The 26565-nt window shown below is 42.0% G+C and overlaps 1 protein-coding gene across 2 annotated transcripts in view; it reads left to right on the forward strand.

Moving 5' to 3' along the window:
• KIF18A (kinesin family member 18A) overlaps nucleotides 1–26565 on the forward strand; it is a 110462-nt gene that overhangs the window by 7452 nt on the left and 76445 nt on the right. For both annotated transcript variants that reach the window (XM_043515898.1, XM_038405875.2), the window contains exons 5-6: nucleotides 5553–5663; nucleotides 18938–19135. In XM_043515898.1, coding sequence (XP_043371833.1) covers nucleotides 5553–5663; nucleotides 18938–19135 — 309 coding nt within the window. The remainder of the gene's footprint in view (nucleotides 1–5552; nucleotides 5664–18937; nucleotides 19136–26565) is intronic.

Here is a 26565-nt window from a genome sequence, read left to right on the forward strand (position 1 = left end):
ATACAGCACTCCCTTGCAGGATCTTACTGAATATGTCATCCTAAGTCTTCTTTCTTCTCCTTTATTATCTGACACAGGTGTTCTGTGAAGGGAGGGGACCTCCCAGGGAACCCCTTCTCCCCTCCCCCCCACCCCCATGGCCCCAATGGCAGCAGCTGCAGATAAAACACACTCAGGTACTTTTGTCAATATAGTCACACTGGGAAAATTTAAGTTCAGAACTGTCTTCCCTAGCTCACCTAAAGTTTTTTAAACAAGGCATGCTTATTGACATGTCTGCTTCAGAGTACTTGTGCATGGTGCCACTCGCAGTACCAGCCATGATGAATATGGTGAGGGAGGTGAGGCAAATGAGGGAATATGGTGAGGGAGGTGAGGGAATTGCTTGCATGAAACCATGACTACACAGTAATGGTACTGAATACTGACCCCGTCTTCCACAGGCGGTGGTGATTTTAGCTGAGCACAGCTGCTGCTGGCGTCCCAAAGCCTCTAGGCCTGTATGTACTAGGCCTTTGTACTGCAATGGTGCCTGCCAAAGTTGTTGCTGACTGGCCCAGGGAAGTGTCCGATCATGGAGGAAGTAATAAGGCTCTTCTCCCACAAGTTTCTAGGGATGGCATTTTCACAGTACCGCCATGAAATTTTCATTGAGATCTCGGAAGGATTCAAGGGACATCCCTGTGTACATAAACAAACTGCTCCATTTGGCCCTCCCCATCGCCTACCTCTACAGGGAAATGAAAAGCAGATAACTCTCTATTGTACTGCTATCTCATCTGAGTAAATTTAATGTAAAGTTGATAACTGTGTCCTGTTTAGCTGGATGTGACCTCAGTACATCATTTGAATGGGAAATACAATTACACACTTATCTGAGGTTCAATCCCCTGCATCGGGCTCACCCATGCTGGACTGCTAGGACAGACTGGACTACAATGGAGTCTCAAATGGGTTCTGGCTCACTACATAGCTCGATCCCAGCCCACCCCCATGCTCCTCCTCACTGTTTATGCCAAGGCCCTGTGGCTTGGGCTCTATGGAGGTATCCACAGTATTGTGCAGAGTGGTGGGGGGATCGCAGCCAAGTGTGAGATGCAGCTCTTTATAAAAGCAGTACATCTGCAGCTCGGCACTGGATCAGCTGTTGGCATTCTGATATGCCTGGTGCAGTTCTTTTGCTTTTACGCAGCACTGCTGCTGGTCTCTATCGTACTTCTGCATCTGCCCCGCACACAATCTTCTCGTTGATATCCACATTTCTACGTCCGGTCCATAGCTGTGCTTGCGCAGTCTCTTCTCCCCACAGGCCCAAGAGAGCCAATATCTCCTGTCTACTACAAGATGGAGTGTGTAGCTGGCATGGTCAGCTGGGCATTTGCACACAACAGTGGAGAGCTGCTACGTATGCTTGCCAAGCTGGAGAATTAGGAAAAGGCATTTCAAAATTTTGCAGGGTTTAAAGGGGAAGGAGGCCTTCTGGTGTCTGTGAACCATGGGCAGCTGAGATCACAATTATGACCAAAGAGGTTCATGTTCGGCATTGTGTTGGTGGTCTATTAAGGTTGATATAAGTAACAGCATTTGCACTCATGCTGCATCGAAGTCAGTACATCAACCATGGCTCAACACAACTCCAGGAGGCAGTATTGCCCCGTTACAGGGACACAGCACTTACATCAGTGGGAGACAAATGTAAGTGTAGACACATGCACAACTAGGTCAACGTAAGCCACCTTGAGACTTTGTAGTGTAGACCAGGCCTAAGACTCAAACTCCACGGACATTGTGATGAAGCTTTTTCCTTTTTACAGACTCTGAGACTAAGCAAACTGCTTAGTTATACAGTGACTCTTCTTGTGATCGATTATTGAACTGGTGGTGCTGTTTCACCAGTTCACTTAGCACCATTAATAGTTACATTGATATCTGTTCCCACTAGCTATGGTGTTTTGGTTTCATGTCCACTGTAACTTTGCTGTGCATTCTTCTTCATTGTTTGCAGTCTCACTGTTTCCTGATCACAGTTCCCAGCAGAGCTGCCTGAAGCAGTGTTTTCTGGATAACTTTGAAAGGGCTTCTAGAATATTTCAGCCAACCTGAACCCTGTGTGTGGGAGTGCAGAAAAGCCATCTAAAGTTCACCTGTCACTTCTTGGGGTAGGAATGAGAGGTCTCTGCACACTTTGAAGCTTTTACACAAGTAATCTCTGTTCACACAAGCAATGCAGCAGTGAAGTCTTGTATGGTTTGTTTGTTTGTTTGAATTAAGATTAGTTCCACAATGACTGCATTGCCTTTGAATTGCTGGGAATATTTTTGTGTATGAATGTGAGGTGTTACCACTGGGGAGACCACTTGATGGCTAACACATCAATTTTTTATAATATAAACAAGGCTGATGAGATGCTTGCAGAGCCAGGAATAAAACTGAAGAGTTCTGACACCCTCTATCCTGCTTTAACCAGCAGCTTACAATTATAGGTGGCATAGCTGTCAATGCTTACACCAAATGTTCCCTGACACTTCTTATAAAATGCTTTTTCAGTTGTTTATAACTTTGCCAAACTTAAACCATCTAGGCTGAAATTTTCATTGTTTGGCATCTGCCAGAGGCTGAATTATTTTTGAAAACGTCATCAAAAATGGTTTAGCTGTTCTTCAGATTGAAGTTAAGGGACAATATGTTAAACTCTAGCTCTAAACTCTTTTCATTGAGAAGCTCTAGCACATCTGTGCTTTGGAGTAGGGACTTGAAATTTGGCCTGGGGGTCTCCTTGGGGCCTGGGATGTGCCTTCTACCATCCCTATGAAAACTTGGCCAGATTTGAACAGATTATGACCCTCTGAAAATCTGTTTTCACAGGTTCAGAGGGTGTTAGAGTTTGACAGCTAAATTCTCTTAAGATTCCATCTGTACTGAAATATGCTTCAGCCTAGGGGGTTATGGGGTTGAGCAGGATTTTTTTCCCTGCAGTTGCTCCTCCTTGGGACTGCTGTGGTGTCAGGCACAGGAACTAAGAGCAAAGAGACTGCTTCTAATCTGCTCTGCGTTCCTCCTGCTGGACCCAACCAATGTGGAGGACTAGGGGAACACAGCCTGCGTGCAGGGCAAGGTGCTGGGTTTAGAGCTGGACAGGATATGGGGTGACTGGGATGATACAGACTGGTGGAGTCAGGGATGATGTGTGGGGCTGGGGGGAGAAGGGTATGCGACTACTCGAGAACCCTCCCCCTCAGAAGCTAGAATAGAATCCAGAGTTCCTGAGTCTCATTTCTCTGCTGTCTGCAAATAGCTGTGAAAGCCATTGGCAAAATGTGTGCCTCCTCTCCCTCTCATGGCTAACCTACACAGAGGATGACAACCTACTACAGTAGAACTTTGGAGTTACAAACACCTTGGGAATGGAGGTTGTTTGTAACTTTGAAATGTTTATAATGTTTTGTTCAGAGTTACAGTTCTTTGTTTCTGTGCTTGTTTCATTTAAATTAAGATGGTTTACAAGCAGCAATCTTCTTGTGCATAATACAGATTTGAAACTAAGTCATATTGAGATGTAAACTTTTGAAAGTCTCCTCTACCTTATCAAATCTTTTTTAAATGTTCCCTTTATTTTTTTAATAGTTTGTTTAACACAGTACTGTATTTGCCTTTTTTTTTTTTTTTTTTTTTTTGGTCTGTGCTGCTGTATGATTGCATAATTCCGGGGTTCCAAATGAGGCATGTGGTTGACCGGTCAGTTCGTAACTCTGGTGTTTTTAACTCTGAGATTCTACTGTATTTCTATCAGTTACTCTGATTCAACTAGCAGAGGTCTGAGCTATGGATTTAAACATTCTAACCTACTGATTACCCATGGGAGATCCAATATTGTTGCTCTTAATGGAATTTCTGTTTAAGAAATTACATACCAAAAAACTAAATTTAAAAAATGCCAATAAGATTTCCTTTGCAACCTTAGTGCAGCCCTGTTGTGCATATGCATTATGATCATCCTTATATGATCACATACTTTTCCGCAGGACCCCTGCCTTATTCATTTAAATGGATGGATGTTGACTGAGTGAGCAGCTTATCAATATTTTGTTTTGTTCTCATCCTTCAGTGTATGGCCTCGGGCCTTGTTCATTGCAAACCATGCTTTGAATGCAGAATTAATTTCCTCATGGGCTTTTCTATGACACTCAACTCACTATAGTATCTGAGCGTTTCATAGACATTACCTCACAGGAGAATTGTGAAGATACATAAAAAGAGAATATGCCATTTTAATTTATAGGGAACTGAGGCACAGATACTTCAACATCAAAATATATGCTAATTTTGGGTGGACAATTTGAGATTCCTATGGTCTGATTCCCTACCCTTCCATACCAAGAGTTTTTATAGCACTTTCTGTTCAGAGCACACCTCTCACTGACTTCAGTTGCAGCTGTGATTGCTGAGCACTTCTCTAAAACTACCCCCAGGATCTCAAGTCAGAACAACCAGAAAACAAGGAATGTTGAATGGCTGTTTGTGAAAAGTTTGGTTTAAGTGGCTTGCCCAGCATCACATAGGATCTTTGTGGCAGATGCAGGGATTGAATACAGTTTTCAGGGTGGCATTCAAACCGCATGGTGGTCCTTTCTCTTCCTGCAGCCCTCTCCCTCGTTCACTAAACACGTTCCAGTTTCTGCAGCAAATGAGTCAGGGATCCTACAGACAACAGCCTCGTTAACCCAATTCATTCAAACATGACCTTGATTCATTTCTTGAGCACTGTCCCCTCCACCATGAATGAGGCAAGATCCTCTGAAAAAATTAGTATGTAATCCTGTAATTAAAGACCTTATTGCAATACATATGCAGAAAGAGGTGGAATTAAGGTTACATGGGAAGCCTTAATTCTGGCTCTTCCGAACTTTTGAGAGGTTGGCTTTGCAGCTGTAATGTTCTTTTAATGTAGTTCTTTGTTTGTAATAAGCTTATAAAGAGTTGTCCACATCACTGGTGTGCAAACTCTGGGGTCTGCCCCCCTAGAAGGAGGCACAGAGGAACGTTTTGGGGACTGTGGTGGAGCCCGGGCTAACCTTCACAGGTGGGGCAGAAGGAGCACCACACCCCCATCCCAGCTCTTCCTCTATCCCCAGTTCCACCCCAACTCTGCCTTCAGCCCAAGTACCGCTGAGGAAGCCTTGGCTGTGCAGTAATGGAGGGGGGTGGACAAATTCCCTTAATGGTAAGGAGGGACACAAGTGGAAAAGTTTGTGCTCAGCTGGTCTACATATGTAAACTTACTATATATTTTTAATTAAAATAGATATCATTCAAAAGTTTTCTCTTAATTACAAAAAAACCTTTCTTTTAAGTGACTTAAGTGGTTTCAAAAAGAAAATTCCCCTCTGACTTACTGAGGTTTTTTTTTCTTCTCCCCCCTCCCCCCCGTTCAAGTAACTCCTCTTAGGATGATTTTAAGACCATTAATTACTTATCAACTGTATCTAAAGCCTGTTCCCTAATTAAATCTAATAAATATTACTAATTTCTTGTGTAATCTCAACACTTTGTAGCCTAAATCTGCAGAGGAGATCCTTCAGATGTTGGATTATGGAAACAAGAATAGAACACAGCACCCCACTGATATGAATGCCTCATCTTCTCGGTCCCATGCTGTCTTTCAGGTAAGATGATATAGCACAGGGATTCTCAAACTTCATTGTTCTGTTACCCCCTTCTGACAAAAAAATTACTACACAACCCCAGGAGGGGGGGACCCAAGTCTGAACCCACCTGAGCCCCACCTATCGGGGGTGGGGGGGTCATGAGGTCATGACACACAGTTTGAAAACCGCTGATATAACATGTTTAATGGCTGATATCTGAGACTTAGTGAGTTTTTGATTTTCAAAAAAAAATTAAGCAGTTGTTAAGGTTTAAAATGGCTATCTGACTATGGCAATCTTGTTTTATTAGGTTGGGTAGGAGCGAGAAATACTGCTCATTTTTACTATGCTTCTCTCTCAATTTGTGTGCTTTGTTTATTTTAACTTTGTAACTGTTACCTAGTTCACAGTGTTTTTTGGGATACAAAAAGTTTATATGAAATACATTATAAAAAATAAAGTTGCATTGTTCATTTTCCCCCTCCTCCCCCCCCATGAATCCTTCCTCAGGAATAAGTTTCAGATACATTTGTAAACTAACTTGAAGCTGCCATGATGCTTTAAGAAACTGATATGAGAAAAAACATATGCATACCAAAAAACTCCAAATGGACATACATAAATGCCTGCATTTGACAAAATCTTAACCCTTTCGTGACTTCATGCACATGTATGTTTCCCCCACTTGCTTAGCAAGATCCTTGGTGTTAAATATTATTTTAAAATTGCCTGAACTAGTGATTTTTGTCTTTGAGATAGGCCTTGTTGTTTCTCTCTATCATTGTTATAAGTATTTTCTACCCTTTCCAAAAAACACCTTTTGAGTTCTGTTGATGGCCTTGAGGACTCTTGGGTCAAAAGTAGCACTGGAGCATGTGTGCATAATATGCCTTGACTGTCTGTCTTTTAACCAGTCTGCATTTTTAAGCATGAAAGGTTAAATCAGTTACGGGTGTCAGTAAATTTGAGATGCATTAACCCTATAACAGTGTGGAAGCACCACTAAGTTAAAGTTGCATCATGACCTCCATTTAAAGATGGGCTTTCCTAAAGCCTCAAAAGTCAATATGCTCAATCCAATTTCTTTGAAATTGGGTGTGCCTCAGGAGTTTGCAGGGTAGGATTAGTGACCCAGATTTAGAATTGTTTGAGCTGGAGTTTCGGTGATATAAGCCCTGGGGAAAAAAAATAACCATTTTAAAAAATGCTTCTAGGTGGCTTTTTGCCCAGAGCTAGAGATCAAATTGCTGAAGTGATCCAAGTCAAAGTGGTCTTGCCCAGATGGTGCATGGCACCTACTAAATCTTTGGGGGACCCAAACTGAGAACAGTTTTTAATAAAACTAAGGCACTAATGACTGGATAAATCACAGACCTGTTGATGGCTGTGAACTCACACTGTCACTAACATAACTAAGGATAAATTAAACACAAGGCCCCCTTCCCCCCCCCAGACAAAAAGACTTTGAACTGGTTGTCTGGAGGCTGCTGCAATTTGAGAGTCCTAGATGACAATATCATTTTTTTGGGGTGGGGATTAGACATGTGAATGCTTCATGGGAGGAGGGGGTATGTGGGGAAATAGGAGAGGGCTTCAGGGCTGCAGTGAGGAAAGGGGATTACGGGGAGTGGGCTGGATGGTATGTGACATAAGAGAGGTTGAGGATCAACTGTGGGAGACATAGTACCCCCAGCTCTGCTGGTGCACCCCAACACTACATGAAGGCTATTAATAAAGAGTTGGAAGAAGATTAATCAGGAAATTGAATGGTTCATGTAACCGGTGGTCAGCAGACGAAGACCCCCTCTTCAGGATGTAGCTTCAATAGGCTGGGTTCCTTGAGATGGGGAATTTTGTATTCACTCTCCAAGATATTACCCAGGAAACGTCACACTTTTGTTCCAAATTCTAATCTTGTCTGGTATGCTCAATATATTCCTTTGAACCCCAGGTCTCATATCTATCACATCTCCCCTCTTGAGAGGTTATGTACAATCCCAGCCCACAATACTACATAAACCATTCATTTTATACAATGGACCTCAAAGATAGTTAAACTTAATTCAATAAGGTGTCTCAAGGATATTGCCATTGTGGCAGATATAGAAATTTTCTGCAATAGAAACGTTTATATATGAAGAAATGAAGACTTGGGGGATGAGTTTCGCTGCTTGTGGTGGGGAGGCTTAGGTACAATAGTGGGAAGGGACTTGGTTGGAAGGGGGAGATGCACTGAATAGTTCAGCAAAAACAATGAGGAGTACTTGTGGCACCTCAGAGACTAAACAAATTTGGCACAAGTACTCCTCCTTGTTTTTGCTGATAGACTAACACAGCTACCCCTCTGAAACTGAATAGGTCAGGGACTTGGCTGGAGAGTTGTGCCAAAGGGCTGAGGGAGCTCAGCTAGTGTGTGTGGTTTGTTTTTCTTTTTCTTTGGGGGAAGGGACTGTCCCAGCGTGCTCCTTGTAGAGGGTGGGGGAAATGATCTGTACAACTGCCTAAATGATTACTAATCCCTACCAACAACATATCTCTTCCTCTTTAAAAAGAAACCTGGGAAAATCTATGGCAAAAAATACTTTAATGCAGAGTTAAGGTTGCTTGATGGTATGTCATCCCTTTGCAGAACTGAGTTGAGCAAAACTCCTCTGAAAACCAGCAAATGCATGAGCAACTTTAACTTTATCCTCTTTCATTAGTGCCCCAACACACTCCATTAACACACACATCTTTACTCTAACCACACAGTTGCTGAAGTGTATGAGCCCTTTTACCTCCTTTTTACAGTCAGTTTACCCTCAGCTATAGGATTACATATAACATTACTAAAGGACAAAAAAGAAAAGTTGCCTGTGTCACCTTTCCTCTACTCTCTTCAAGCATTGCTTCAATATGCGTACAGCGTCTACTCTCATAGATGTACCCACATTAGTTGGAGCAGAAGTTAGAAGGAAGGTGGCATGGACAACCTTTTCCTTTTTGTCCTTTAATAACATGAGATGGAATCCTGGGGGAGTCAGGTCAAAGTCTTATCTCTTTCACCTACAGAAGTTGATTCAATAAAAAATATTACTTCACCTACATCATTCTGAAAAACCTTTAGCAATTTGATAATAGTTTTGCAGTAATATGGTCAATTTAAAATTTATTTAATTTCCTTTTAGTTAAACAAAAAAGCCTTAACCTTAAGATGTATACTATTGCTTTAGCAACCTCAAACAGAAATTTCTGAATCTTGGAATTCCCCTTCTTTGTTTAGCAATGAAAATTTTGTGTTCACTATACAAACAAGGGAAATTTCTAGATTTAGAAGTTTCTGCTTGAGGAAAAACTGCCATAGTAGTTGTCCAGTCCAGTTATCTGTCTCTTGAGCTGGCTAACTGGAATACAGCTGCTGCAACTGAGCTCTGTGAGTATGGTGATTTAGAGTCAAAATATTTCAACATGAGCAAAAGTGGAAGACCTATTGCCCGAATTCATAGCTGTTCTGAGAAAATTCATGAAGATGGCAAAGAAACATGGATGCAAAAAATGCAAAGAAAAGGGGGTGGAAAGGCAGACCATACAAAGAACCGCTTTGCAAAATGCAATTGAAAGAACAGATACCAGAACCACTGACTTTGAATAACCAAATACAAATATTAGAATCTGATCAGGATGAAGGTATTGATAATACTGCATTGCCATTGCTAAGTACATCAAAAGAAAGTTGGCAAAGACAATGAGGAAGTATCATGGTTTTTCAACCACAAATGGATACGCTTGTAATAACTCCACAACTGAAACAAAAAATAGACTAGAAAATTGCAGAATATTTTTTATGCCTATAATATTCCCTTTTTTGTTGTTGAGAATCCAACTTTCAATCAATAATTAGCTGCCAAAGACTGGGCTACAAAGCACCCAGTTGAAAGAAGGATAGCAGGTGAACTGTTAGATGCGGTCATTGATGGTTTGAAGGTGAAAGAAAGCAACAAATTATGTGGGAAAGTGTAACATTAATACCAAATGGCTGGAGTTATGTGTATAATGACCCAATGATAGCTAACTGTGTGCACATAAGGAAAACCGTGGTGTGTATCAGCAGTTGATATTGGAAGCAATAAGAAGACTAGAAAGTATTGTGCTACACTGGCAAGAGAAGCCAAGGCATTATCAAATGAGCTGTACAATTGTGTTTTTAAGAACTACCTGACAGACTATTAGAAAAAGATGCAAAGTATGACAAGTGATTTGAAACAAGATCACAATACTTTGGTTACGTATGGCTGTGCATCACATTGGTTAAATCTACTTGGACAAGACCTTGCACCAAGTCGTTTGAACAAGGTTGTAGATTTACAAAAGTATTTTTGTAATCACCATGTGCCTGGAGCCTGATTAAGAGAATTCCAAGCTTCTGTAAAACCTCCATTCCTGGTGACACACGATGGAACAGTCAAATAACTTGCCTAGAAACATACATGTTTAAAAATCAGCTGTATAATCTCAGGATTGTGAGTAATCATTAGGCAGCACTTGAAGATAGAGTGGTCAGTATAATTCATAATCAAGGACTTTACCCAGAAGCAAAGAACTTGATCAGTCAGTTGAAATCAGTTGCTGTGGCATCTGATACACTCCAAAGGGATACATCAGCAATTTGTTGTGTGGTGCAAGCACTTCATTTATTAGTAGCTCCTACTATACTTTGTACACAAGGCAGAAGTGCCTCATAAAATCTCTTTTGTAATTACTCCATATTGGCCAACCTCCTTCATCCAAAATCTGAAATGCAGAGACTGTCAGCTGAACAAGAAGAAATTTTAGGGCAGTGGCTACTCAACAAAAATCCTGCTTTTCGGGGTTTTTTTTTTTACATATTTACTAGCATTTAAAGTGGAAGAATCTCTGTATCCAAATGACAGGTTTCAGAGTAGCAGCCGTGTTAGTCTGTATTCGCAAAAAGAAAAGGAGTACTTGTGGCACCTTAGAGACTAACACATTTATTTGAGCATAAGCTTTCGTGAGCTACAGCTCACTTCATCGGATGCATTTCCAAATGCAATGTTTTTTCATCTGCCATGAAAGAGAGTTTTTTCTCTATAACATGGGAAAAATCTGAAGAATGCTAATATTCTGACTTTATAGAACTCATGTTGCAATTGCATCAGTGTTTGGCAAGCATAGAACAAATCTTTTTAAACTTTGGACATCCATTCAGAACTGAGGTATAGGCTTGTGTATCCATATGACAGGGTGTACCAGGCCCTTTGAGGCCTCCAGAAGGCCATGCTGTCCTACCACACCCCGGCCGAGAAAAAAAGGCAGAGTGGAGTCCTCTAAGCAGCCTAGAGAAGCTACAGGGCAGGAAGCCAATTAGAGCCTACAAGGCTCATATAAAAGGAGTTGCAGGGCCTGGACAGCTCAGTTGCTGGCTGGAGCCAGAGGAAGAAGGAAGCTGTTCCTGGCTGGCTGAGGAAGCTGCAGCAGCTGGACAGAGCAGTCACTGGCTGGGACCAGAAGGAGTGGAAGTCCTGGGAGAACTCCATAGGTACAGAGACTGGGGAGAAACCCTGCATAAGCTGGTGTAGGAGTGTGAAGCTGTATAGACACAGAGGCCTGGGTGAGAGAGAACCCTAATGAGAAGGGCCAGAAACTTGTTAGCTCACCAGGTGAAGGGATATGTGAGAGAGAGAACCCTGAGAGAACATGGCAGAGATTGTTACAGACTCTCTAGGCAAGGAGGCCTGGGAGAGACTCTGCTTAAACATGGAACAGGCTGAGGACCCAAGAAGCTGATGGGACAAAGTGTGAAGCAGCCCAGAGAATACAGCAATAGACACTAGTGACAGAAACAGCAGGTGGCTGCTACGTAGGGTCCCTGGGTTGGGACACAGAGTAGTGGGCAGACCTAGTCCTCCCCACCAGCCACTGACAGAGTGGCCAAGGGCCGAGGAGGGAAAAAAAATTTCGTTTGGAGCCTGAGAAGGGTGAGATTGCTTTAAACAGGCCCAAAGATGGGACTTTGGGGAGGGGCCAACCTTTTGTTGGACTATTGCCCTGGAAGGGGTTTGTTTTCAGTCTGTTTCACATACAGACTGCATGTTGCTTAGCTGGAAGACTGCATCTCTGAAAACCTATCTGGAAGAGGATACCAAAAAACAGAGCGCAGCATGCATCTGGCCAGCAGGAGGTGCTCACGAGTGGCGAGTGACCACATCTTTACAATCTGACAACATAAAAGTTAGTCTTCTGCTACAGAATTCTGCAGGGCCAAGTGGATTTAGATTGGCAGTCTGCAACTCTTATGCTCCTGATTGCTTTATACTTCAGGCCTACAATTCTGCATTATTGTCATTCTCATATAATCAAATGTTTTCAACATGACATGTATTACTTCCTTGAGAAAAACTAACCAAAATATTTACTAAACATTCCAATGTTCAGTATTATCATTATGCCCACTGCAGTTAGTATTAGTATTATGCCCACTTTTACTTTTGTACAATCTTAAATTAATCTCCGAATCTACTGCCTCAATTTGAATATGTAAATAAAACTAAGTATTATGTGCTTTGTATTAATACATTTTTTTTTAAATGGAAATGCCTTAAACTCTGACTGACTGGTTTTTCCTGGGACAGTAAAAACATGATTTTACCTGGTAGAAACCACATCTGCTAAATACCATGCCATCCCTGCAAAGAAGATATCACCAGATTATTATTATCCAGTCAAAGTTTCTTCCACATTCATTGCAACTTCTCTTATCCAATTAGTCCTTGTAAATGAGCTAGATCTTGACCCTTTGCTTGGGTTTACTTTGTCTTTTTTAGATCTATTTAAGATGTTGACCAAAATATTTAGTTGGCTTTCTCCTACAGATGTCTGATTTCTTGTTCATTGCATAAACTGTTGTTCAAGAACCAAGATTCATTCCGTCAACAAAAGTAATCTACTACCTTATTTTATATTTGTCTGTATCTTACGTGCAGGATTATTTACACTAGAGCTGGGTTTAATTTTTTTTTCTTCAAATAGTAAATTCACTACAAATGCATTTGGGAGGGGGCTGGAGGTGGGGGAGCAGCGTCTGATTGGGGATGGGGGGGGGTCTAGCCAGGAGTTAGGGTGCGGGAGGGCGCTCAGGGCTGGGGCAGGGGATTGGGGTGTAGAGCACTTACCTGGGGCAGCTCCTGTTTGGTGCGGGGGGTGCAGGTGAGGGGAGCTCAGGTGGCCCCACGCGGCCCCGTGCTTGCTCCGCAGGCACCGCCCCTTGCAGCTCCCATTGGCCGTGATTCTCGGAGCCGACCTTAGTTCCTCCTCCTCCTCCCCCATCTACCCCCCATCGCCACAGCCTGGCAAGGACGGAACGCGGGGGCTAAGTGGGCCCCGGAGCCCTGGGCTGCAGCCCCTGAATCCTCACCCCCTTTCTGAATCTACCCCTGTGCGCACAGGCTGCCTCCAGGAGGACTCAGGAGGAGCATGGGGCAGCTGCGCAGCCGGCCGGAGAGAAGCGTCGCTTTGAAGGGGAACCCACTGCTTCTCTCTGGCTACATGGTTGCCCCTGCTCCTACAGCGCTCTAGCCGGCTGCATCTCCCGCCTGCTTCCCTGAGGCTGCGGGTGAGCCTACCTCCCTGCCCTCCTGCTTCCTCACAGCTTCTATCCCTACAGCTCCTCTCCCGTGGAGAAGTGTCGTCCCCATCCCTTCCCCCGCCCCGGCAGGGGGGTGCACTGGTGCTGAGCTGACTGAGTGCCTGGCCTGGGGCCCCCTGTAGTTGGGGGACCCTGTGCCAGGGCACTGTCTTTTTCATGGTAAATCCACCCCTGGGGATGGGAGTACCAAAACTAGTTGGAAATTTGGGTCAGACCAAATAGTTTCAGCCAAAAATGAGGTTGCAGAAGGGGAGTTGAAAAAATCAAAATGGTTTGTTTCAACCTTTTTTTTTAAAAACTTTCATTCTGAAATCTAGCTGTGTGTGTGTGTGTGTGTTTAACACAATAAAAAGGTGAAAAACACCTGAAAATAAAATATAACCAAAAAAGTTTTGTTTTATTTTGAGTGTTTTCCAAGGCAAAATATATTTTTTTGTTTGTTTTGGCCCCTGAACTTAAAAATTGGTTCTAATTACACATCCACTTATAAGGTGCATGTATAGGGAGAGAAAAAAAGCCAAACTAATGGCATGGATTGGAACCATAGCTAATTGGGGAACTGTGTATGAACTGAATGGTTCAGAGCTACTTAGTTGTGCTAACATTTTCTTTTCCATACTTGGGTTTTATCATACTCAGGTTTTTTCACATTGCACTGTACTTGTGCATGGAACTTTACAGACCAATAAACATGTTAACTCAGAAGTATAAATTACAGATGATGGTTCAACAAGAAGGGGTTTTGAAGAGAGCCCAAAACTTAACTGATGTGTGTATAGGAACTACAGGATTGATTTTATTCAAGACAGAATTGACTGATGCTGTGGACAAGCAATACTGATTATATTAGTAATGCATTGAAAATATGCCACCTGAACTAAATATACACAACCTTGAAGGGCTTGTCAGCACAGGAACACGTTACCAACTAGCTTTATCTTCAGACAAGCTTTATCTACGCAGGGGTTCTCAAACAGGGGGTCGTGACCCCTCAGGAGGTCATGAGGTTATTATATGGGGAGTCGCAAAGCTGTTTGCCTCCATCCCAAACCCCGCTTCATCTCCAGCATTTATAATAGTGTTAAATATTTTTAAAAAGTGTTTTTTAATTGTATATGGGGGGTGTCTCACTCAGATTCTTGCTGTGTGAAAGGGGTCACCAGTACAAAAGTTTGAGAACCACTGATCTACAGGATGGACTCTTTTGTAAAGGCTTCCTCCTGCTGCTGGCATCTTAACAATAGACCTGCTCTGAGCAAATTTAGAGCATGGCTTGTTTGTTTTTAAATGGCAGCCTCAGGAGTTTTGTCTACATTAGTCTTCCATTTTAACAGTTTTTGCGGGTAATTTTTTTAAAAATTTGTATTATGAGAAATTCGTTATCTCAGCTTACCACCTGTCATACCAGTGTTTTGCACACATCTTTCGCTGTGTCTCATATCTTCAATATGCACTTCTGCAAACTCCCACCTCTGGGATCAAGGTGTCTAGAGAGCAAGTCTCTCAGGGCCCTACTGCTCCTCAGTTTCTTCTTTTCCTCATTTTTTCTTGTCTGTCCCATCATAACCTACTTTTATTTGTTGATAATTAGATTGTGGACCAATTGTCCTTTTGCTCTCCCTTTTTTAACACCTCTGTGTGCATACAAGGAGGTGAGTGTCCATGTGTCGCCACTATCTAGAACTGAGTAGTATGGATGCCTCTTGACGGAGAGGATCTACACATCCTGTTTAAAAAAATAAACCTAGTGCTATATAACTCCACTATCAGTTTTGGAGACCTACTTGTTAAGGCTCTGTGCTCTACATGAGAAACACCAAAATCCTGACTCATTCAGGTAAACTGAGCCCGGTGCTAAGGATCAAGCACAATTCCCTATGAAGGACCACTTGCAAAAATGGTCAAAGTGGCTGAATTAGCTGAGTGCAGAGCTGAGATAACCACAGTATTGACTTTGGGGAACCACTTTTCAGAAGGGACCTGTGCCCCAAATGAGTGCCACTGATGTCCCCATACTGGGTTGACTGAATCTGTTCCGATGAGTCAGCACCATTGACCCTAAGCTCTGCATAAGAGATGCTGAAGTTGTCAGATGCATATTTGTCAACAAGAGACAGGGGGTATAACACAACCAACTGCAAAGAGTGGCTCACTAAATCTGACTGTTGTAAGTATTTTTCTCAGACATACGAGCACCCTTGTCTATATCTAGGCCCTCAGGAAAGTGCACAGTGTTCAGGAGTTTTGTATATACAAAGAATACTTTATGTCTGTCTCACTGCAGAGGTGCCAAAGGACAAGTTCTTCACCAGTGAACTCGAGTAACATCTTTCATCACCTGACCTTTGGGCTGGCTATGGTAGTACTGCCCACACTTCAACACTATGAACACCTGAGCCACAACAGTTCATATAATATGCTTTACTGAGAACCTCAATGGAAATGTGTGCCTGTTACAGATCCTTTCTTTCCTCCCTTACCATAAGAATAGTTTCAGCTGGTGGACTGGAGTGCTCACCTAATCTCCATCCTCCACTAGTTTTATGAACTCTGAAGGAAACAAGATGCCATGTCATGATACTGAAGATAAGTGTTATTTGTCTGGCTTGCAAGATTTTCACTCTGGTCAAATCTTTCAAACCTGTCCAAATTTTGATGGGCAAGTTTAGGGCCATGTATTCACCAACTATTAAAGGATGGTTTGATCTAGCCAGATGCATCTAAGTTTTTCTGCTCTGGGAGGATAGCCTCCACAAATGACTCGTCTACCATGGAAAGATATCTTGATTAGTCTTTTTTTAGTAGAGATTATAGTCAACATCACAAATGGTTTATAAAGTCTGTGTTGCATCCCCTGTTCTACAAGGGAAATGAATCACAGTTAGGTCTTGTTCCATTAATTGGTAATGCCCATTGAGTCCAGTTCTGCTTCAGGGTCAAGGAAGACCCAACATTACTGACTGTCTTTCTCTGGACTTGGATCAGGAATTCCTCTGTGAATGCCCTCTGATATTGTTGATTCAGGAAGTCTTTCTGAACATGAATTGGTATGTACCCAAGATGCTGTCAATAGCCCTGGCATGGTAGTTGGCAGATTTGTCCTGACATCCAGTGTTTGACTTTGGAACTACAAGTCCTGTTTTCCAGTTTATTGGATCTCAAGATTGAAGTGTCTCCACCCATGTCAGTTTATTGGATCTGCAACTAGAATCTTGGATTGCTGGAACAGTTAGGGCAGGTCTACATTTAAAATGCTGCAGTGGCGCAACTGCACCACTGTCACGTTTTAGTGAAGATGCTCCTACACTGACTGGAGAGCTCCTTCCTTCGGCATAGTTAATCCACCTTCATGAAAGACTAGCTATGTTTACTCCTGTTGATAGCGCTGTATACACTGGAGTTTAGGTTGGTATAACTACATTGCTCAGAGGTGTGGATTTTTCACACCACTGAGCAACCTGGTTATACAAATGTTTAAAAAATACATTTTTTAGACTGTTCGGGGGGGGAAAAAATCTCTGTGAAGAGAACATTCCTAGAGAATTGATGAATTACCTGACCATTAGACCAAGTTAGATAAAGAAAATATGGTCTTATCAGAGTAAATAGTCTTTTAGGACCTCTCAGTGGCTGCTCTCTTACGGGCTACAGCTCAGGCAGGACCTGCTGTACCAAAACCGCAGCAGTCTTTTGCAGCTGAACCTGGCAGCAGAAAGCCCTCCACTAGAGCAACCTACCTGGCCAAATGGAAGCGGTTCGCTTTTTTTTTTTTTTTTTTTTGGACCTCGGATAAACATATTCAACCTGAGCGGGCCTCGCTGCAGTTGATCCTGGACTACCTTCTGCATCTCAAGCTCCAAGGCCTGTGCCTTTCATCTATAAAGGTCCACTTGGCTGCTATTTCAGCCTTCCGTCCACTGCTTGAAGGTAGGTTGGATTTCATCCAGGACATGACAGCCAGGTTCTTCAAGGGCCTCAAGCACCTCTACCCACGCGTCGGGGACCCCATTCCACCATAGGACCTGAATCTTGTGCTGTCACAGCTCAAGTGATCCCCCTTCAAGCCTCTGGCTTACTGCTCTCTCCTCCTCCTGTCCTGGAACGTCACGTTCCTAGTTGCAATAACGTCTGGCTGACAGGTCTCTGAGATCAGGTCTCACAAATTAGGCCGCTTGCCTTGGAACCGCCCTATAGAGTCTTCTACAAAGACAAGGTCCAGCTGTGGCCACACCTGGCTTTCCTGCCCAAGGTGGTCTCACAGTTTCATATGGGCCAGGACATTTTGTTATCTGTCTTTTTTCCCAAGCCGCATAAGTCGGAGGAGCGTAGGATGCATTCCCTAGACATCAGGAGGGCTCTAGACTTCTACATTCAAAGGACCAAGCCATTCTGCAAGTCAACGCAATTGTTCATTGCGGTGGCCTACATGAGGAAAGGGCATCCAGTGTCCACTCAAGAATTTCTTCTTGGATGATTGTCTGCATTCGCTGTTATAATCAAGCAAGGGTGCCACCTCCAGTGATAGTAACTGCCCATTCAACCAGGGCACAAGCCTCTTCAGCAGGTTTCCTAACTCAAGTGCTTATCTAGAACATCTGCAGGGCGGCCACCTGCTCGTCCATCCACATGTTCACGTCCCATTACGCACTTACCCAGCAGGCCCGAGATGATGCTGCCTTCAGTAGAGCAGTACTGCATGCCGCTAGACTATGAACTCTGAACCCACCTCTGAGGATATTGTTTGTGAGTCACCTAGAATGAAATTGATGTGAGCAAGCACTCGAAGAAGAAAACATGGTTACCTACCTTTTCATAACTGTTCTTCGAGATGTCTTGCTCACATAATTCCATTATCTGCCCTTCTACCCCCATCAGAGTTACCGGCAAGAAGAAACTGAGAGGGCATAGGATCGGCAGCGCCTGTTAAACCAGTGCATGAGTGTGGCACTCCAGAGGGCACTACAGCTGACCCTACGGATACCACTAAGACAAAAATATCTGAGTGTACACATGGGCGCGTGCACACCTAGAATGGAATGGACATGAGCAACGCATTTCAAAGAACAGTTATGAAAAGGTAGGCAATCGTTTTTTCCACAATGTGAATGAACAGGCAATACTGCTGAGCTACAGTTACTTACCAGTAACATCTCTTTACTGAAGATCAGAACATCCACTCTTCTCTTATGACACTTGGGACTCTACACTGTGAATCTAAAAACTATTCTGTCTTTTTGGACGAGACACATTACATTTAAAATGACAATTGCATTGTATACATCTCAAAGAAATAAAAGCCATTTTAGTCTGAAGTCTGCAAAACTGATTTGAAAGTGCATTCGTGTCTTTAGCTGGTAAACTTGAATTTTCTCCTATTACTACATAAAGTTGGGAGCATACAATATTAAGACTTGTTGGAGGGGAGCAGATAATCTTTGAAATTATCGCACTCTATATTTTTGCTTAATACTTCAGTATGTACAGAGTGACAACTCCAGGCAGTACTTTGTAAACACCTACACAAACATTTTTATGTAACTATCCTTAGAATGTGGAATTGTATTGTCCTTTAAATAAGAGCTATTGCTTGGGGAAAGGTTGTTTGTTTGTTTGTTTTTGTTTTTAATCCTTGCAGTTTTTTTTTATATAGATTTATTTAAGGCAGCAAGATAAAACAGCAAGTATCAGTCAAAATGTTCGTATTGCCAAAATGTCCCTCATTGACCTGGCAGGGTCTGAACGTGCCAGTGCCACAAATTCCAAAGGAGCTCGTTTTAGAGAAGGGACCAACATTAACCGTTCACTGCTAGCTCTTGGAAATGTCATTAATGCCTTGGCGGATCCAAAGGTAAGTACTGCTTTGTTTCAAATACAATAAATGTGTACACGTGTCAACTTTTCCTTATACTGTTTAACCAGAGGGAATATCATATTAAAAAAATACATCCTTGTCTTATATTTTCTAATATGTGCACTAATTTAGAAAATATATAAAAACTTCTTTCCCTGTGGACTCCCACTGTAGAAATTGTCTGCTATACTTTGCAATCACTGAACAATCTCTAAAGCAGCTTAACTGTTGTATGGTGAGCACACATTGAGTGCCGATTTCACATTTCATGTGCACTTATAGGGAAGGAGCCTTTTATAAGAGTCCTGAATGCCTCTTTTATCACTGGTGCTAGCAGTCTCATTACCAGCATCATCTTCTTGATTGCCAACTTTGTTTAGTTAGAATATTTGTAGTAATTAGTTAGCTTAACTATATGTGGGTTTTTTTATATAAAAATGTAGCACACTGCTTTTCCCAACCTTTAGCTTTAGAACATTTATCCAATGAGAAATATGTTCAGGCTTTAAACATTGTGCTACGTGCCTGAATAAAGTGTCACTCTAGGATCCCCTTGTTACATACCTAAAATGCCTGAGAGAGAGGGATTCATAAGGGTAAATAAGTTTTTGTTCCTGTCCCACAAACATTACATCCTAGAATTTATATGTTTGTAAAAGGAAAAGTTTTTGCCCTCGCGTGTATAATATTCATGTCTCCTAAATGCTTGCCTGCTTCCACAATACTAAATTACCTATTGTAGGTAAAGAAGAGGCAGGATTGTGCCTCAAGGTTCATTAAGTGGCTATTTCTTCTCTGAAGTTTGCTTTAGGTCGTTTTAAATAACACACGAGAAATTGTTTGAGACATCACAATAATGAAGTGAAGTTTGTAATACTACAGCTAAAAAGTATCATTGAGAATCACAGCATTTGTTAGGTCCACATAATTAACAAATCATTAACACATGCAGAATGTGAATGTTTTATGGCTTTGTGTTTTATTGCCCTTTTTAGCAAACTTCATTCTTCACCCATTTGTTGTAAAATGTTACTTGAAAGGGTTGTCAGATCTGTATCCCACAACCTGTTCACTATTGGAATGTGACCCTGCTACTTCCTGGCTGCTTTTTTAGAACTATGGGGGTTATGTTGTTTGACCATTTCTTCATTACATTATTTTCCTTTAGTTTCTTTATCGGTTGCCATCTCATCTAGGTAGGTTAGTGAAATCCTTAGGTGAAGGACTCTCTTCTTGTACAATATTTCCCAATGATGAGATAACGTGTCACCATTCAAAGTTTATACCAAAGATAAACCAAACCATTTATTTATCTTTTCTATCTCTTCTCCAAAGCTATCAAGCATATTCAGAGAGGCATGTGTGTATAAAGTGAATACAAAAAGAATATAGCGCTATTCCTGGTAGAGTTCCACCCTATTCCAGAAGTCATTCTTGTTCATGGCCTTTGGGAGGATGCAGTGCCCCTCCTTCTCCCCCCCCCCCCGAGCACAGCTCACACATAGAAGATACTGCCCCGGGGGGGCACGGGCCGGGCCTGTGGTTGGGCTGGGGGGGCTGCAGATGGGTTCTGGGGGTGAGAGGATGCGGGTATCTGGGCAAAGGAATGGCCCTGCGACTTGGCTCAGGGGAGAGGATGTGGATATCTGGGCTGGGGGAATTCCATGACTGGGGAAGGGGTTTGGGTTTATTGGGTGGGTCTGGGGGGGAAGGAGTTGTGGGTGTCTGGCCCCCGGCTGGCTTCTGGAGGGGGAGAGGTCAGAGGAACAGGAAATGGATTGTTGTAGGGGTTTCTTTAACTCTCTACTGCTGGGGGGATTTTTGTGCGTGTCTGTATTATTACAGACATACTTGCTGACAGGTATTTTGAAATAAATTATCAAAATAATTGAAACTGGCATGATTATGTAGTGTTATTTTGACAAATAAAATTTGCAGAATTTTTAAATTTTTTGGCGCAGAATGCACCCAGAAGTACATAATGTATCCTTTGAAATTTGTAAGCCTGCCACTTACTTTAATTCACTCATTTCATGTATTCAGCTGTACTCTCAACTCTAGAGCCAGATCGGAAGTTAATTTCAGGAATAAGTCCTTTAGTCCTTATTTACATAAGTGCCTTCTTGAGGGATCTGCAGAAGTATCCTCATGAAAGAGCGGGGGGGAAGTTACTATTAAAGTTTTCTTTATGTATCACTATTTTCTGTCCCTACTAGCCTTCTCTTTCTTGCTTCATTGGATTGCTACTGGTTTTGTAGATAAAATCGAAAGTGTGGTTATGGACAGGACCATTTATAACTGCATTGAAACTTAGGATTCAGAATTGAGGGTTGTGTATATGTACTGTCATTACAATGGACCAACAGATGTGGCCTACCTCCTGTTAAACTGCTTTAGAATCTTTCTATGATTGTGAGCCATGGCTTATAACATCTACCACAGTGGCATCCCACATGTGGGCTGGGGCCATTTGTGACCTCTGTGGCCCTTGTGAGCAACTATATTAAGAAAACTTCAATTTGATTATGAATTGAAGATGTATTCCTGAGCCACACTGCACCTTTTAAGTGGCTGGACCAGTCCTGTTACAACAGGGAGGAAGTAAGAGGCCCTGCTTCCACAACTGGTCCCTTTTTGTATCATAATGGTTCATTCTGGCCTTGGAATCTCAACAGCTTTCCCTGCAGCCACCCAAAGCAACTTTGATGTGAGACTAAAGCGCTCTGAACAGCAACTGTTCAGTTCTTGCTACAGCTGCTCCGGCTCTCTACCATTGGCCATCTGCTGAATCACAGGGAATAGAGAAGAGTATCACTGGCTACTTTATTGCCTGTTTCCCTGCTAGGATGTAGGAGCCCCAAGGAGAGCAGCCAAATAGATCAACTGACTGCCTGAGTGTAGGGAGTGCCTATTGCAGAATGCATGTTTGCTCCCTCCCTCACCCAGCAACCCAGGAGAGGGGGAAAGAAATAGGCAAGAACCAAAAAAACTGTTATAGTGCCCTGATTTTCTGCTCCAAGCCATGTTAGAGAAGCTTGGGGTATGTTATTAACTTGTGCCAGCTAGCTATGGACTTTAGTTTAATGTAATGCTTAAACTACATTGCTGTCTTTTTTTTTTTTTTTTTTTTTTTTTAAGAGATCCCATGGAATATAAAATAAGATGTTAACAAGTTACAGCAATTGTATTATGTATTATATTTGATTACATACACACACACACACACACACACACACACACACACACACAGTAATGTTGTGGGTTTTTTTGTTGTTTTTAAAAAAAAAAAAACCCAACCCTGGTATTACCCCTTATAAGCTGGCTCCAGACTGCAGCATGGTTGTGTGGAGAATGTAACATCAGAGTCTAGTGTATGCTGGGCATCTCCTAGAGCAGGATCTAGTGAGCCTGTACTTCAGGGGGGTAGACTTATGGGTAAGGTTTTTCTTTCATGGTGTGCTGCATGCTCTCTGTCTTGGGACATCCCTTTTTTTCTTTCTTTTTTTTTTTTTTTTTTAAAAAAGGCAAATTTAGAAGTGGCTCCAAGAAGGCTACTTTTAATGAAGGCCTTGGAGGGAGAGGGGAGGAAACTGTAACATAAACTTATTAGCTAGAGGGTTAAACATGCTTGTCGGCAAACAATACACAATGTGAAGATGGAGAAAACCAGCAGTAAGGTTTGGGACAGTGTCTTGAGAACCTAAGTCACAGCCCCAGTTGCTTGTAATGGGGAGTATACATAGATTTCTTCCATATCCAGACACAGCAAACCCTGATTTCTCATCAACTCTTAACTAGCGAGTGTTATAGAAACATGAAGCCCTGCTTCTTTGTCTGCTGGAACAGAGAAGAAAGGGGTTTGTTTGTTTTTGTTCTCTTCCACCAACCTTTTCCAACCCTTATCCCCCGGCCTGCCTAGTGCTTAGGGGAGACTGGTTTATATTTTACTCATGTTAGCCTTTTGTTTTCGAGTTCCAGCATCAGTCTGTACTAGACATGATTTTTTGACAATTTCACTGCTGCCCAATTTGTTCTGAACAGCCGCAGAGAAACTGACTAATCTTGCTAATACCACTCTGTTGCTGCTGCTTTGCAAAGCTATGAGCACAGCAGCAGATACATCAAAGTTGTCTGCATATTCAGGAAGATGATAGTGCATAAGTTTATATTTGATTCACATTAGGAGGTTATTTTTACAACCATAACATGCTGAGCCAAAATCATAGTACATAAAATAAATGGGAACACGGGTGAAAACAAACCTGTAATTTAAGTATGAAAAAATATCAGATTATTACAAATGCAAACAAAGATAGTGAGTTGCCACGTCACAAACAATAGTCCATATTCCAGATCACAGAAATATTTTGGGTCCCTTCATTTTTGTAGCATGATATGTACTAGAATTGTCTTGTCTTCTGTGAAGCTATTAAATGACCACTTTTTTTTAATTTGGCCCTGCATTCAGACAAGAAACTAACGGAAATCTGAAGCAATGTGCTGCAAATTAGGCTGAATTTTTTTCACTCATTTATACTTGGGTTTAAAGAATAGGTTACTTGATCTATTCTCAGTACTCAGCATTCATGTTGGGTGTTGCAGGACAGGTATTTTTTCAAAATAATTGCCCAGTTAGTTACCTACTTATGCATAAATGGTCTTCGTTTTTTCAAATCCATAGTTACTGTAGATGTGACTCTTGGATTCTCCCCTCACCTCTCCTCACATTTCACTGTGACACATAGATTTAGTGTAATAAAACAAAGTGAAAACCAAGGATAAGAGCATGCTGCTTAGGGCTGCCACTTTTGGTAATTTCACTTGTGGAATACCAAGTGATTTCATGGCATCATATTAATGAGGCTTCCTTAACCAAAGTTAACTGACTTTGTTCAGCTAGACTTGCAGGATATGGGATATACTGAGAAAATGGTGGGACTTATGGAAACCCTAATCTGCTAGGATAGCAGGAAGAAAAGGAGAGTTAATTTTATCAATGAGCCTAAATACAGGGGAGAGAAGTTAACACAAGGGGGAGAGGGATATCTGTAAGACAAAACGGCAAATTCTTCCTCAGGAAGTTTCAGTGTGGCGTCTGTTAACATTGGTAGGAGATGTGCACCAGAGACGACAGAATATAGCCCTTAGATTTTAGGTCTGTGTTTTGTTTTATGCATATGTTTCCTGTGTTCATATTTCTCAGGATAATGCCTCACAGCTAGATATGTTTGAGAGAGCAGATTGTTGCTTTAGAGATTTCCATCAAATTACTGGTTACTTTCAGCATGGCGCATGTAGCTAAGTGATGGAGCATAGGATTTTAAAAATTACATGTTGCAGCAGTAGGTAGTTCTCTTCAAAGTTTCATAACCTCTGTTTTTCAGGTGTGATTATTAATTATATTCAAATACTTGAGATTTGCAGATTATCAATAATGGCATGTTAATATAAAACTTGGTAAATATATTGCTTTGTATCCATTTATCAAGCCCACTTGACCAAAGTATGTAAGTATCCATTATCTCCACTTTACCAATGGGGAAACAGAGGCACAGATTGCAATTTGGCTAAGTCACACAGCAAATGAGAGACAAAACCCTTATCTCTAGATGCCTAGCATGGTGTCCTATAATTGGACCATGCTATCTCTTTATTACAAAACTAAAAAGCTTGCAATTCAAATGAGAAATCGGATAATACAGTGGGGAAACCATAGCTCTTATTTGGACTTCAGCTTTCCTTTCTGATCCTTTCAAGAAATTGTTTTATTGTTTTCATGTACCCCATGCTGAATTTTCAGCAACTGAACAAAGGAACCATATGCCCATTCTTCTCGGTAACGGAGTCCTGTAACTTGGAGCCTTAAGAACTGTAGATTCCTGTCCACTATAGCCATACATGCTATGTTGGACAATTCTTACATTAACAACACAGTTGTGGGCCCTGAGACCACTGATACACAGTCTTCCAAATGGTTTTAAATAATTGGAGAAAAAAGACTGAGAGTATTTTTCCTTCTGGAATCAAGGCGCATTTCACTCAATGTTTTATGTTTTTGAAAATTTGTGTCAGGGTGGCTCTGTAATTGGTATAGTTGAAAAATGTTACCCTAGCCAAAAGAAAATCCAGCAAAATGTCACACACAGCATGTGGGAGTTTCTCCTCAGGAAATCCTTGTGGCTCGCTGTTTCTGTCAAGCAGGGTAATGTGCTTGTGAATTTCATCTGACAGAAAATGTATTGCAACATCAACAGCACCAGAGAACTGCAGAGCTAAATTGTGGAAGAGTGACTGTCAAACCCCTTCAGCAAGCTGTACCATAAAGAAACTTGTGCTAGGAAAAATAAACCCAATAGGATATGAAATCTGAAGGAGTAGCACATGCTAGTGTCAGTACAAAGGAAATTCCCTCCCCATTCTCTGAACAGGCAGTGAGGCAAAAATATAGTTACTTTCCTCTTCTTGCCCAGTTAACTTGGATAAATTGGGCCAAGAAACACTCATACTTACCTGGCAGGAGGTTAAAACAAAGATAATTGGACAATTTATCTAATTTCTGTGTACATATGTCTGCTCATGTACAAAATGATAGCTGTCAAAGTAGATGACAGTTAATTTTGTTCCTAAATTCCAATTTCTCTCCAGCCTGACACCTCATCTTGTCTTTTCTTTCTATTCAACATTTTTAAAATTACCATTCTTTTTTTGTCCTATTGTCTAAACATCTCTTGACTTGATTACTGTAACCCCTCCTCCTCTCTGGACTCCCTAAAACCCAGATCACTCCTCTAAAGTACATAAGGAAGAACTTTAACAGCTGCATTATCTACCAGTAAAGCCATGTCACTTCTCTCCTTTACATCCCTCCTCTAGCTCCTTCTTGCTCCCTATAGCTATTTCTACACTTTATTGCTGGGGGAATTCTGCGCACAATATTTTAAAATTCTGCAAATTTTATTTGTCAAAATAACACTATATAATCACACTAGTTTCAATTATTTTGGTAATTTATTTCAAAATACCTATCAGCACTATGTCTATAACAATACAGAGACAAAAAAAATTCCTCCAGGAGTAGGGAGTTAAGGAAACGCCTATGACAATCCATTTCCTCCCCCCAGAATCCAGAAGGGGGACCAGAAATCCACACTCTTTATCCCCCAAGCCCAGCTACACACCCCCAGGCCAATCACTCGCATGCACCCCTACTCCCTCCCCACCCAGACCCCAGCTGCAGGCCTCCAGCCCAGACATTCACACATGCACACACCCAGAGCGCACGGATCCAGAGGGAGAAACAGCGTGATGCTGTGTCCAGGCTTGTATGGAGTTTCCTGCAGGCCGCCTCCTTCCTTCAGGGCATGCTGAGACCTGCAGCGGTTCTGAACCCTTCAGCTTCCTCCCTCTTCCCCCAGCAGTGTTTTCTA

The sequence above is a fragment of the Dermochelys coriacea genome, chromosome 6 (assembly GCF_009764565.3).
Source record: "Dermochelys coriacea isolate rDerCor1 chromosome 6, rDerCor1.pri.v4, whole genome shotgun sequence".
Taxonomy (NCBI): Eukaryota; Metazoa; Chordata; order Testudines; family Dermochelyidae; genus Dermochelys; species Dermochelys coriacea.